The 13,499-nt window shown below is 47.6% G+C and overlaps 5 protein-coding genes across 5 annotated transcripts; 4 read left to right on the forward strand and 1 right to left on the reverse strand.

Annotated features, from left to right (window-relative positions):
* Window positions 1-1,021: 1,021 nt before the first annotated feature.
* F9C07_3946 (uncharacterized protein) lies at window positions 1,022-1,728 on the forward strand (the record flags this gene model as incomplete). The annotated part of the gene is made up of 2 exons (XM_041285870.1): window positions 1,022-1,399; window positions 1,525-1,728. The coding sequence occupies 2 exons, from the start codon at window positions 1,022-1,024 to the stop codon at window positions 1,726-1,728; spliced, it is 582 nt and encodes a 193-aa protein (XP_041146213.1).
* Window positions 1,729-3,601: 1,873 nt separating this feature from the next.
* Window positions 3,602-5,695, forward strand: F9C07_3947 (kinase domain-containing protein; the record flags this gene model as incomplete). Its single annotated transcript, XM_041285871.1, has 1 exon — window positions 3,602-5,695. One exon carries the CDS (start codon window positions 3,602-3,604, stop codon window positions 5,693-5,695), a length of 2,094 nt encoding a protein of 697 aa, XP_041146214.1.
* A 1,298-nt stretch (window positions 5,696-6,993) lies between these two features.
* F9C07_3948 (putative 1,3-beta-glucanosyltransferase) lies at window positions 6,994-8,482 on the reverse strand (the record flags this gene model as incomplete). Its single annotated transcript, XM_041291965.1, has 3 exons — window positions 6,994-8,019; window positions 8,076-8,287; window positions 8,347-8,482. 3 exons carry the CDS (start codon window positions 8,480-8,482, stop codon window positions 6,994-6,996), a joined length of 1,374 nt encoding a protein of 457 aa, XP_041146215.1.
* A 1,797-nt stretch (window positions 8,483-10,279) lies between these two features.
* Window positions 10,280-11,252, forward strand: F9C07_3949 (uncharacterized protein; the record flags this gene model as incomplete). Its single annotated transcript, XM_041291955.1, has 2 exons — window positions 10,280-10,410; window positions 10,472-11,252. 2 exons carry the CDS (start codon window positions 10,280-10,282, stop codon window positions 11,250-11,252), a joined length of 912 nt encoding a protein of 303 aa, XP_041146216.1.
* Window positions 11,253-11,557: 305 nt separating this feature from the next.
* Window positions 11,558-12,028, forward strand: F9C07_3950 (YjgH family protein; the record flags this gene model as incomplete). The annotated part of the gene is made up of 1 exon (XM_041285872.1): window positions 11,558-12,028. The coding sequence occupies one exon, from the start codon at window positions 11,558-11,560 to the stop codon at window positions 12,026-12,028; it is 471 nt and encodes a 156-aa protein (XP_041146217.1).
* Window positions 12,029-13,499: the final 1,471 nt, after the last annotated feature.

The following is a 13,499-nucleotide window of genomic DNA, read 5'->3' on the forward strand; positions in this document are numbered from 1 at the left end:
TATGTTCGGGACTATACGGGTTGGCGAGCCAATGGGTGGATACTGTGTCTATGAGTTACTGGCTCGCATTTGGTTTTGGCTTCTCATTCTTTTTTGTTTGTGTTGGCATTTGGATTGTTTAAGATTCCCCCTAAGTTTCTTTTGTCTATAAGTGTTTTTGTTGGTGATCAAGAGTCAGCTGCCTGAAGAATTTCCAACCTTGTGCTGGTTTCCATGTCCTTTCCTGGACTGCGATCGCATGATTAGTTCCTTGAAACCTGTATGACTTATATCTCTTCCTTCTTGTCCGGCTCACAGTCCTATAAGTGCCCTTCTTATTTCCTCTCACGCTAGTTCTTTTTGTCGCTTTTGGCTGGCCAAGTTTACTTTGGAGATCTGCGTGCTAGGCACTAGGTATAAGTACATATGTTGGGAAACCTGCACGGCAATGACGAGGAGCCATGTATGAACATCTGTTATGCTGTATATTTTGCTGGCAACTGCTACATATGAGTTATCCAATTTCGGGAGACTGGGCCGTGATGATTTGCTCAACACCATCCCAGGCCCCCTTTACCCAAGCAAAGTTTGTTCGCCACGTTCCCCATTCCAGGGATGTGGTTTCTTATTTTGCAGCGCATGAAACACAATGGCTTGGCGATTTGTTCCGATTTCTTCCCCCATCTCTCTCCACTCTTGGGACGAACAGTCCCGTTGTAGTTTTGACCAAGCTGCGGGCTGTGGTCCCCAGCCAAACAGGATTGTCGACGTCAGAAATAGGCCCATCTAGAGCCTGATGTCCTTGTTTCCTGAAGCCTAACCTGTGATCTATGCCGTATTAGGTTGTATTCAAGCTGTGAATGGCCCAACGCAGTGACCTGTATTCGAAGCCATTCCGAGCAGAAAGTACATACTCATACATATAAACAGGAGAAATATCCCTGAATGAGAAAGCGGCAAGACCAAGACGCCAATTTACTCAGTTTGTCCGTTCTTTGTAGGAGTTTCAGTCATAATCCGAAGGCTTTTTATACATACCAAAATGAGAGTGGCCAGCACCATTCAATACATCTTCCACCTCCCCTACCTGACCAAACGTACAGAACGTTCCATCTGGAAGGGTAAAGGGATCGACGATTCCCCCTCTATTGAAGTCACAGTGCATTGCCACGATGACGACTCCCAATCAACCGGGTCCGAGATGGCGGTGAACGCAAGCGAGTTGGACCTGCATCATGGCGGCAGCAGCAACAGCAGCGGCAGCCGATCTCGATTGGTACGGGTTGTAAGCTGGGCCAGCATTGTCTGTGACAAATGCCGATGGACACCAGAGCAAGAGCGTGAATTGGCTATTGCACAGAGCGAGCTGGGGAGGTGTCAGAAAGCCTGGAGTTCGGAGCAAGAGTTGTGGCTATCCCATGTATGTATCATTTTCCCTTTCCCTTATTTAGTTTCTTTCGCTGCGGGACTTGAATCAATAAACATTTTGTCTGCGTCATTATGGATTCATGAAGTGCTAATATTCATTATCCTGGGATCGTTCAGATCGAGGCCTTGATGGAAGAGAAAGAAGCTCATGAAGAGTTCCTTGTCCATCGAGCGAAACAGCAGGATGATGAGCAACAACATTTCCGGAAGGCTTGGAATAGACGGCGGTCCTCTGAGGAGCAGCCCGTCGACGCTAATGCCCATCGGGCTAGTAGCAAAGTGCGACGCTTTCGGAAAAGGCATACTGGTGATTTCTACTGAGGACAATCTGGTACTGTCATGATCCCCTTCTAGCCTGTTTGAAAACAAAAGAAAAAAAGAAGAGAACGAGAAAAATGAAAAGGTACGGCGGAAAATAGAAAGAGAGAAAACAGGAAGAAGAAACATTGGTCATTGCTGGAGGATGTACTAAAATTCTAATGATTACTATGATGCGACCTTTGAGTGTTTTTCGCCTGACAAATTACTTGTGGTTGATATGCGATACTTTGAATACCTTGTTGCTACCCCCGTTGCTAATATCCAATATGGATTGTACATATTATATATAACCTTGAATGCCAATGAATGAACCGTAGTCTTTTTGAGATCCATTTAGTCAGGGACAAGTTATTTGTGGATAATACCCCGAGTGTCCCACTTTCTATGGGTCTATCGATCCTCGATCCACCATCATATATTCTTAAGGGAGAAGGGGCCTTTCCATGTACTCGTATAACCACCGTTCTATGACGTATACGCGAATCCATTCGCCATAATGACATCCCGAGGAGTTACAGAGACATATTATCATGCTTTCTATAGCTGGTGCCGATCTCATAAAACCTGGAGCGGAGAGTACCGCGGCGGAAGATAAGAAGCGCGGATGGCGGCGAAAAGACCACAGTTTGGATTTCGCAATCAACAATCACTCCTGAGGCTGAGTCCTCTAGCAATCCAAGAGGGATTCTGGAACTGGATCATATGAGAAGGTGGTCGAACCCTATTGACTTTTGGTGACTGGTCTATGGCCCGGGCTTATCTCTTGGCTCACACAGTGACTAATAGCGCAAGTCAACCTTCTAAAGCTGTCAACTGATAAGCTTGCATTCTAAGATGACGACTGGCTGCCCAAAGAAGAACCTCACCTGCATTAGGTAGCTTGAATCCGGGCTGGTGGTTCAGAACTAACTACAGTTGACAAGAGTTTTCTGGACCCGACAATCAGATCAGCGCCCGGTCTCCATGGGATTGCGTTGCGACACTTTGTCTAACGGCAACACTCCGTTAATGTCAAATCGGGGAAAAAGACAGTACTAATTGTTCAGGCTTATGATGGCTCACAATGAAGATTGTTACTGATCATGCGATAAGGACTGGGAGCAAACCAATTGGGGCTTAGGGTGTACCCCGTGATCCATCAACGTTCATTAGCTTATCTTCAGTAGTCTTTCAATGCCGACGTCCTATCTATCTACTACTAAGTATCATCGTCCTTCTATCATCTGCTTACTTGTCCCTCTTCGAAATGGGGTATCTCCACTGCCCCAAGACTCGATATCTCCACTTAGTTCCGGACCTCCCCATCCTTCATGAACTTTCGTGAACAATGATCATAGAGATCTTCGCCGGTCGCCGGTCGCCCATCAAGCTACTGCTGTTGCCTCAAGACTACACTGGTGTCTCTAATATGACCGTGTATTCATATCTCTTTTGCTCCAAGAACCATTGAATATGGAAGCATAGACCATCCCCTGATCATCCTGATGTGCCATTGGGTACCCCATCGTGGAGCCTGTCCGTTGAAGGTTCCCCTCTTCTGTCATACTCTAATGCCCTAGTGACTACTATCGACCGGCTTTTTTTCAATAATTCTGCGGATACCCCTTGCGGTGATAAGCCTTGTGTCCACTAATGGTGATGATCTCGTCCTTCTGACGAGGAACCAATATCTGTCCAACTCTGTTCTTATTTCCCTTTCGAATTTATTGCATAATCTCTTATATGACAGTCACTTAGTGGCGTACACAGAGAGAACTATTTGCTTTACTAGACTGCGGCCGAAGAAAAAACCTACCTTGCACCACTTATATTAGTGTCCACCCCCGGTCCTCGGTAGTCGTCCGTCCCGGCCGATGCGCCATGAGTGTAAACAATGTCGGTCACAACGTCTCTTTGGTGGCCCGAGGATAGAATCAAAGCTACACTATCCTCAGAATATGTCTTTGGTCAACTGCCGTCCGACATACTGCACCGCCTCGTGGAGCCTTTGCCCTGGGGAGAGGGTCTGACGAGCGAGACGTATCTCGACTGGATTCTCTCCAAGGCCGGGAGACTTTTTCTCATTTTAGTGGACATCGGAATTCCAGATCGCATTTTTGCTTTGGTAGATGAGTCATTTGATGACTCGGATCTGCCTATCGCGGCTCATAGCGTCAATCGCCTTCACCTTTCACCGGAAATCGAGGACACTTCCTTGGAATCAAAGTTCTTCCTTGCCCAATGGCGGTTTATTGTTCGCGGAATCGGCGAAGGCGAGCACGTAAAATACACAGAGAATGAAGGTGTCCCTGTGGAGCTTCTGCGAACTGGAACAGCCCTTGTGAGAGAGGGTGTCGAAAAGGTCGTCTTAGCTGGTGCGGTCTGTCGAGTTTACTTGCGGACGCAGGTTACAGTTGGAGGGGCGCCGCATTTCTTCGACGAAGATGAGGTACTTGAAGAGATTAAATCGATGAGACGGCTGGCCCATGACCATGTATATTCAATATACGGGTCTTATTTTGTCGACAAAACCGTGTGTATCCTTTTCACAGGCGTATACGAACGCACTTTGATGTCTTTCCTCACCGATATCCCCCAACATTTCAAGCGTCTCCCCAAAGCCCAACGACGAGAAATCTTGCTTAACTGGCCACATTGTCTTGCCAATGGTCTTTCATGGCTCCATGCACATGGCCAGGTTCATGGCGCCATTCGCCCTTCAAACATACTCGTTGACGCAGATTATAGAATCTTTCTGGGCCAGTTCGAAGCTCTCGATACGCTGTTACCTCCAGTCAAGGTGGATGATGTGGAGTCATATCAATACGGTGCTCCAGAACGTTGGGTACGCTCGGCTAGCGTCCAGCAGGCTGGTCCACAAAAGATTGATCTTCCGTCGGGTGGGCGTACGGCTCGGAAGCAGTCAGCGCATTCAATGAAGCTAAACCTATCAATACTGAAGGGATCTCATCGGACGGAGCACGAGTCTCTTAGCCCAAGATCTGAATCCATGGTTTCTCAGAGCACTGCCATTCGTGTTGGTTTTCCTGGATCTCGATTTTCCTTTGCCGCGTCGTCGTCCTCTTCGGGATCTAGCATTGGGAGTGCTCGCAAGCGCGTCATATCCTCCGTAAAACGGCCTATATTATACACGCCCTCGATCACTTCTTCTAACTCATCAGGGTCTTCTTCAAACCGAGCCTCTATAATGACGAATCCGGTCGGTTTGCCAGGTACAAATTCCAGTGCGGCTGTAGTCCACACATGGGAATCTCATCAAACCGATCCGGAAGCTTCAGATATTTTCTCTCTCGGGGCAGTGACCCTGAATATATTCACCCACCTCTGTAAGCGCAAGATCTCTGCGTTTGCCCATCACCGCGGGGCGAAGAATCGAACCGCCGGCCGTGGAGGAGGCGTTGCTGATTGCTCCTTCCATCTGGATCGGAACCTTACCCAAGTCACCTCTTGGATTACTCTTTTGGATCACGACTCGAAAAAGCAAAAAGACCCTGTGTTCCAGGCTGTTCGACCAATGCTAGCCGTCGTACGGGATATGTTGAATAAAGAGCCCGCCGATCGGCCCTCCGCATATCAAGTTGAACATCACTTTTCTGAGGCAATACACCAAGTGAGCGGGGTAGCTAATATGCACTGCTCCTCACACCTGCAGCATCATACCAGAAGGTCGAAGAATCGGCTGCATGAGGCGCCACATGCAACAACACCAAGACTTACTCTTCCTTCGATTTCCAGATCAGCATCACCACACTCACCTTTAACAGTGGCGACGAACTCTCCTATCTATGAAGAGGGGTCTATAGGGTTTACTCCCTCCTCATCACCATCCGTGGCCGGCTTCAACCTCTCTAGCTCTATAGCAACCTATGTTGAGGATAGTGATACAGACCAGGACAGTAGCGGGTACGCTGGTTCGGATACTGCCCCCTGGTACGACCCATCTTGGAGTTACCGAATGGCAGTTTGAGTGACAGCCATTTGATCCCAGCATCAGTCGCTTTTAGCCATTTCACCATTTGGTACTTTTCAACCCTTTCCTCTCTTTGTGTTTTTTGGGGCCTTTCTTAACCCCTTTTCTTTATGTACTTCACGACTTACATTCCTAAACCCTTTCCTTCAACTTGTACTAATTACTTTCGTTCTTTACGCTCATTTAATACCCCTTAACCCATGCTTTGTTCAAACAGAATTCCTTCACTGTATTTCTAGCTACATACGCATTTCCGGGTGGCTTTGGTGAACTATTCCTCATCATGTTTTCTTCTATTACTTTCTTTTTGACCACTCTTGGTTTTATGCGTCATGCTCTCTTTGATTGTATATGTTCTGTTCCGCGCAACGATGAATATGAATATGGGGTACACTACGGCTAGATCTAATGGGGATATACATTATGATATTTTAAACAATAAGCCAATTTTAAAACTTTGCACAATTATTGTCTAGCGTCTCGTTCCATATACATGTACACACACATATATATATATATGTATGTATGTATGCATGTATGGACAGTACAGCCAGTTTAATAAATAACCACCACCAGAATCCAAAATTACATGTATATCTAGTACAACAACCCCAAAACGTATACCCAGTGACCCAGACACCCAAAAAAGCAACGTGTCTATTCTATCACAAACCAAGAATCAAAGCACGTGCACCGACAAAGACAGAATATAATTTATACTTTATATTTTTCTTTTATTTTAATTTTTGTTTTTCCGGATGAAGTGGAATGTACTCCGTAGAGAGAATGGAAAAGGAGAGACAAGAGACGGCTTAATCGCGTCTGCCGAGAAAATGCCTGCCCCTACACCGTATATTCTTTCTTTCTTTTCTTTTATCCCCATTGGGGCAAAACTCAATGTGACAAATAAATAGTCAGGATTGCTATTTTGTTTTTGTACATGATGCATGCATATATGCATTTGGACTAAAGGCAGTGGAGATGGTATTACTAATGCTTTGAACTACAACTACGATTTATTGACGCTTGGTACTGTACCTTGTGGAAAGAAAACTTCATAGCTATGATTGGAATTACTTCTAGAACAAAAGTCATTGCAAATGATGAAACGCGTGGATTTCAATCTGCTAGGCGAGCCTGCACCTACGATGTTATTTTAAGAACTACAAAGTGTAAAGTTGTTTTTGGACAGCAGTGCTTCACGAAACAACTGGTCTGTTTCTGGGCCAGGTAAATCAAGAACTCAGTAAAAAAGACAAAAAGGCAACGCTAGCGTTAGTCATTCAATAGGGTCATTAGAGCCACAGAGCCAAGGCACCGATCAACATGCAGAGGAAGAGGGATCCACCTGCAAGGCGATCAAAGCCCCTCGTTCCCGCGGAGGCGCCATTGACGGCACGAGAGGAGTGATAATCTGAGGGTGCAACCGAAGTCACACGTGCTGAAAGCTGCTCTGGCCGTGATCCCGAATCAGGCCCAGAGCCGGAGCCAGGATTTGGACCGGCAGCCGCCACGTCCGAGGTAGCTCGTTGAAGAGTGGGAAGGGGCTGGTGAGAATCCACGGCCCATCCACCCGGTGTCGAAGTGGGGCAAGATGCAGGCTTGATACTGGAAGTAGACTTTATGTAGTCCGACAAGGCTACTCCGGTAGGCCTTAACCTGGCCCATTGCGCTTTCAGGTTGTGGAAGTCGGGATCCACCGGAATAGGTTCCCCCTGGCGAGGAAAGCCATCCTGTACGAGCATTTTGTCGGGTGAGGCGCCTGAGGGGGGACCATATTTGATCAGACCGTAGTCGTTGGCCTCCTGAATCCATTCATAGATCATGGAGCCGGACCAAGTGTTTGCCATCTCATGGCCGAAAATGGCAGCTTGGTCTTCAAAGGTCCGTGGCCGTGCCGCATTGCAGCCTGTTTCTGAAAAGAAGATCGGGATAGGGTAGTCGCTTGCTTGGCTTTGAAGTCTCTTGTAGCCGGATGTCTCGTACGAAGAGGGACCACACCACTCATAGGCATTAAGCGAGAAGAAATCCAGTCGGTCAGCGGAGTCGGGACGACAAGCTAGATAGTTTTGCAGCATGGGACGCAGCTCTGCAATATCAGCTGCCGAATAACCCACCGGGATGTTCCGATAGCCTTTTTCGTTGCGGTACGATTTGATATCATGCGCTGCGGCTAGGACATACGGGGCGGCGGCCGAGCCTTCCTTAGTGTTGATTACCTCGTTGCCAACAAATACACCGGCGGTGTTGTTATATTTTTGGAACTCGTCCAACACCGCCTTATATCGTTCGAACTGGGAATGTGTCCACTGTGGTTTGTCCTAGAAGTGTAAGTCAGCACGAGGTCTACCCAGCTAAAGTCTATGTGAGTCTTGACCTGGTTGATCGACGTATCGAATGTGTCTAGATCCACGAAGAGGTAGATTCCTGCAGCCGCAAGTGCCTCCATGCAACCATCATGATTAGCCTTGGGATCGACGTGGTAAACGCGAATTGCATTAGTGCCCAGCTCGGCCATGAGAGCAAAATCGCGCTTGCACTGTGCGGTGTCAACCAAGGGGTCATCGGGAATGAGTTGATAAGCGATGCCTACGCGGATTGCACCAAATTAGTGTAAATTGTGGATTCAATTCGCCCGGGAGGCTCACCCTTCAAAAAGTACTGAGTACCATCTTCGTGGAAGAACTTGGAGCCAACGGCGGAGATGGTTTGTATCGCGTTGATCGGTAGGGCTTGAAAACCTCCCAGCCAAGCAAGTGCGGACACAGTGGATAACGGCCGCATGGCTTATTGGATGTAAGCACCGTGAAGGGGTTACAGGATGGTATTCTATTCAAGACACCTCCGAGATGTACAGATGTGTGCACCCGGGTTTCCAGTATGCCGGAAGCCAAATGATAAATGTGATATGATATCTATGGAATAGGAAGGGGCGACTGTGTCCAACTATAGATGATAGAAATGATATCGTCCAATGTCTCTGGCACGATTCAGGCCTTATTCTCCCATCCGGAGAAGAAAGCATGTCTTCTTAAAAGCCGAAAGATCATAAAACCATGCCATTCTTCATGATAGCATCTAGTATGTTTCCCCTACTCCCAGCCATACAGAGTGCCTGGCGTCCGCCCTGGAGACACATGCATGCCGGGGTGAGATGTGAAATGACGTCGATGGCATTGCTTAGCCTACTCTGTAAGGAAGCCGTTGTCTTGAGAATGCCAGAGTGTCACAGTGTGCGATAGATCAGAGAGTGAGATCTCTGCCAACCTTCATCTGAGATGTTGCTGCGGGGGTAAGGAATGTACAATGTACATACGTAGAGGGGGAGGTGCTATGTGGCGAGGGGACATTGTGAGGAGAAGAATGTCGCAACGCGTGGGGAATGTAGACTAATACTCGCACGAACCCGAGTAAATGGGGTGAAAATTTGGCAGAGTACAGGATCGTCGGGGTGTATAGACGATCCTCCCCAAATGAAGTTATAGTGTCCATGGGGGGACCTGACTATCCCGGAGTTGAGTAGTATTCGCTGCCGGAAAAAGTCCCTGATGGAGATAGCGAGCGACTTTGATGCACCAATTAGAACCGGGAGATAGGAACCCCAATGTCCGTGTTAGCCCGATGCATTCCTGCCTAAGGCAGCTCAGTCGACGATTGCTTCAACCGATGATATAATGGGCCATCTTGTTGCTGGTTTCACTATACTTAGGAAGCAATTAGTGCTGTTCTTAGTGACCTGTCTCATAGAGAAGTGGATGTTGTTTCTCGTAAAAACTTGGAACATTGCCACTAATGCAATAATGGGCTGCACGAGGGGATTGACGAGGGGGGTCGGAATTCGATCGAGACCCTTGAGGGCCCCACAAGGCAATTAAATTAGGATCAACTGTACCCAAATGGGCCATTTCAATTAAACAAAATCTGTTCGGAGGAAGTTTGACTGCCAGAGAAAGAGAGAGAGAGAAAAAAAGGGGGTGAAGGAGACAATAATGAAGGAAAGGACCATGCTGTGTACTCTGTATGAGACCTATCAAAAGAATCTCAAACAGTTAGGGGACCATCGGAGATGAGCGCCCATGAACAGATTTAATGAAAAGGAGGAGTTTGAGATGCGTTAACGGTGACACTAAAAATAAGATCGACGAGTGCTTGCGTGGATGACGGGTCTTCACCTGATTTGGAACCCCCTTCCCGCATGCGTGCGAATTTCCCTGTTCGACCTAAAAAGGATCGCATGGAACTATTAAGTATTTAGTACTACTTACTCTCCTCTAAATACCTTCAATTCTTCTCCTTTCCCCTTTTATTCCCTTACCCTCAACCTTCACCCCCAAAGATAAAGCGATTGTGCTGGACCATGCGATCCGTGGTTCTACGGCTCTCCTCCACACTTTCTATGTTTGTCCGAATCGGTCGCCTTCCGTAGTCGACGTCATCCAAAAAACTTATTCCCTGTCCAATATTGGATCGATTACGCGACATTGTGCGTTTTCATCGTCCACGCAATTGTCTCGAGTTTTGCTTTTTCCACAACCGGTCATTCTCCCGGAGGTATCCTAGCGATACATTCGTTGTTTCAGAATGTCGACCAGCGGTGTTGCCTCACCATTTCGAATCTCCAGGAAGGATGGAGAGAAGCTTGATCGCAATGAAACATTTATAGCCGTTCGAGAGCACCTGAGGCGCCAAGAGATGGGCATGGATGCCCCGAGGTATGTTTGGAATGATACCCACCCGATCTGTACGATCGTCGCTGACCTTTCGTGGCCGCAGTTTCTGCTCTCACCACCGCCATTCTTGCTCCGATCAAGACAAGGAGTCCTTCCGTCTGCATCGCGATATCATCCACACCCTCTTACTTCCTTTGTTTCTGCTCCACCACCAAGCCTCCCGTGTCGCCGCTAGGGCGCTGCCCAGCCGCAAAGCAGCGGAATCGGAACGGGCATTTCGAGGGGAAGCACGCAGTGCGTATGCCTGGCTTCAGTGTATCCTCACCGAGGAGCATGATTGGTACCTGACCGAACGATGCCCCGCTTGCATCGTCCTGCACGTCTTACATTCCGAACCGACTATTCGTTTTGTAGCCGTGGCTTGCCTTCTGTCCGACCACCTGCAAGGTCTGGACTTGCTCCACGGGAAAAATCGGTTGCCCAGTTTCGAATTCTGGCTTGAGGCATTAGAAACAGCTGTTCGCGAGGATCCTTTCTGGGGCCATGACCTCTGGCCCGATATTGAGTACCGCGCGTGTGCTTTAACCGACGGTGTCAAGCAGCTGGTGCTGCAGTGCCTGGAACTCCGATCTGCGTTGGATCGGCAAAGCCACCAATCCCAGGCATACGATTCCAGTGCTCACTTCCGTCGTGAGTCATTGCGGCAATCAAACCACCCAATTATGAAGCCATCTGCCGCTACATCACGAATGGCTGGGGAAGAGCAGAAGCTCTTGTCTAAGGTTGCGGCAACCCGTTGCATGTCATCGTATTGGCAAGATCGGCCGCAAAGACTCCACGCTCGCAGACACGGCGATTCCCGCAGAAGGTCGGTGACTTCTTGAGCTCATGTCGTTGCGCGGTCTAGATTGTCTGGACCTCTAAACGAACCAAACTAGTTCCCCTGGCGATCCGATAACGTTGGCAATGTCTTAAGTCCTGCAGGTCAAGCCAGTTCGGGTTAGTCCGATAGTATTGGAGACACGGATGAGTGCCGAAAGAAAGCGCTCGCCCGGATACTTGGCATGACTCACTCCCATGGTAGACCTCGTATCCCATAAATAACATTGGGAAGGAGAGAGCTGTCGCATAATTGCGTCCATTGGAAATATTTGCATATCCGGCCTGTTTCCCAAGCAATATTACAACCATGGCCTCTCACGCTGATCTTGACCCTCACACCAACCCCGCGCCCGGCTCACTGAAACAAGTCTACGCGACGTCATCACCGTTCGAGGAAAAGATTGGCTATTACCGAGCTGTCCGGCATGGACGACAAATCTTCGTTTCTGGCACTACAGCCGTCGACCCCGCGTCCCCAAGCGATGCCCCTCAGATTCTCTTCCCTGGGGACGCCCGTCAGCAGACACGTGTGGCTCTGCAAGAATGCATTCGGGCAGTCCAAGCCCTGGGCGGTAAAGGAGCGGAGAATGTGGTGCGTGTGAGGATGTTTGTCAGTCGACACAAAGATTGTGTAGCTGTTGGAGAAGGGTACACTGAGGTACTGGGGCGTGCAAGCCAGCCAGGGGTGGGCGCAGCTGCAACGATGGTTGTAGTGAACGGATTCGTGGATGAGAGGATGTTAGTTGAAGTGGAAGTCGATGCGATCTTGGAGGATTGATATGATTATGGGAGGAATCTTGTATACAGTTCCAAATAAACAATCCAATACTTTGCCAAGTTGACTCTCAGTGTATTTGATACGTCCTATTACCCATGCTAGTAGACAGTAAACAAGCCGCTTATTACATCTAATTGGACGACCCCTCGCAGTGACAAAACACTAACTCCCCTCTAATCCCCAGAATCCCTCCACCAAGATGATTTAACCTCAAGTCAAGAAATGCCATCAATCTCTTGTTCTAAGCAACCACCACCGCTACCAAAAACCAGAAAACCCTAATACCAAACGTCAACCACCCTCCCAGCCAAACAAGATCACCTCCACGCAACGCTCTCTCTACCTGAGACAAGTCATTGTGGAGACACGGGACACCCGAGAACAAGAAAATTGTGGACAAAAAATATAAAAGAAACAAAAACGACAAAAAAAAAACAAAAAAAAAAAAATAACATCTAAACCTGTTATTATTTGATTACGACCCGTTGAGAAAAAGGACGTATTTGTTTGTTTATTCCAATTTCCGGACCCAGATGTTGAGTACCGAGTCTCGTCCCCCAATCCAGTAGATAATTAATAACTAATCTATCGCTAATAATGAGTGGGGATGGGTGGATGTGGACACCATTAATTGGGAAAATCCCAGTGACAGGGATACGGCTCGTTGGTGAGCATCTATACTTTTTTGTAACTTCAATCTGACACGCGAGGTTTCCTTGGTTGGAGTTTGTTTGAGGATAGGAGTTTTTCTTCGTTTTGTGGCGGTTGTTTGGATAGATAGGGAGGGCTCTTATTTGAGGTTCCATGGATGGGGAAGAATGGCATGGTTTTTTTGCCCTTGTTTATGGGGACAGCAGATGAGAGATGGTTGGATGGTATTGTGTTTGTTGAATGGTAGTCGTAATTCATGTTATTTTCTTTTCTTTTTCTCCTTTGGGGTTGATTTTCCTTGCGAGTCTGTACTAGGTACTAACATAGTACGTACTGATACTTATGAAGTCAATGGCGGGATTTTGTTTTTGTTTTTCTGCTACAGGGATAACTTCTTCTGTTTTCCGGGGCGTTTTTGCTTTTCGTCTCTTTGTATTCGGTTTTCGTGGTTTAAATGTTCTGGGTTTGTTAGGTACATATTCGGGTACTGATTTTTTATGTACCTCAATGAGAGATTTAGGAAAAAGGCCATTTGAAGGAAAAGAAAATCGCGATAATTGATATCAGGTCTTCCCGGTACTTTCCATAAGGAATACGGAATATAACTGGGCTGACAAGCCCCCAGAAGTTAAAACTGCATGCATGTTGCCCAAAGAAGCCAACGGTCAGGATATACAGAAACGACCTGTACCTTACTACTTTTTCTCGACTGTACAACAATCAACAAAGAACACAGCACCCAACAGAGGACCGTAGTCTTGGGAATTCGAGGCTCAAGAGAAGAAACAAAGAAAGAGTGTGACCAACCTCTCGTCTCCTC

Source organism: Aspergillus flavus, chromosome 4 (genome assembly GCF_009017415.1).
Source record: "Aspergillus flavus chromosome 4, complete sequence".
Classification (NCBI taxonomy): domain Eukaryota; kingdom Fungi; phylum Ascomycota; class Eurotiomycetes; order Eurotiales; family Aspergillaceae; genus Aspergillus; species Aspergillus flavus.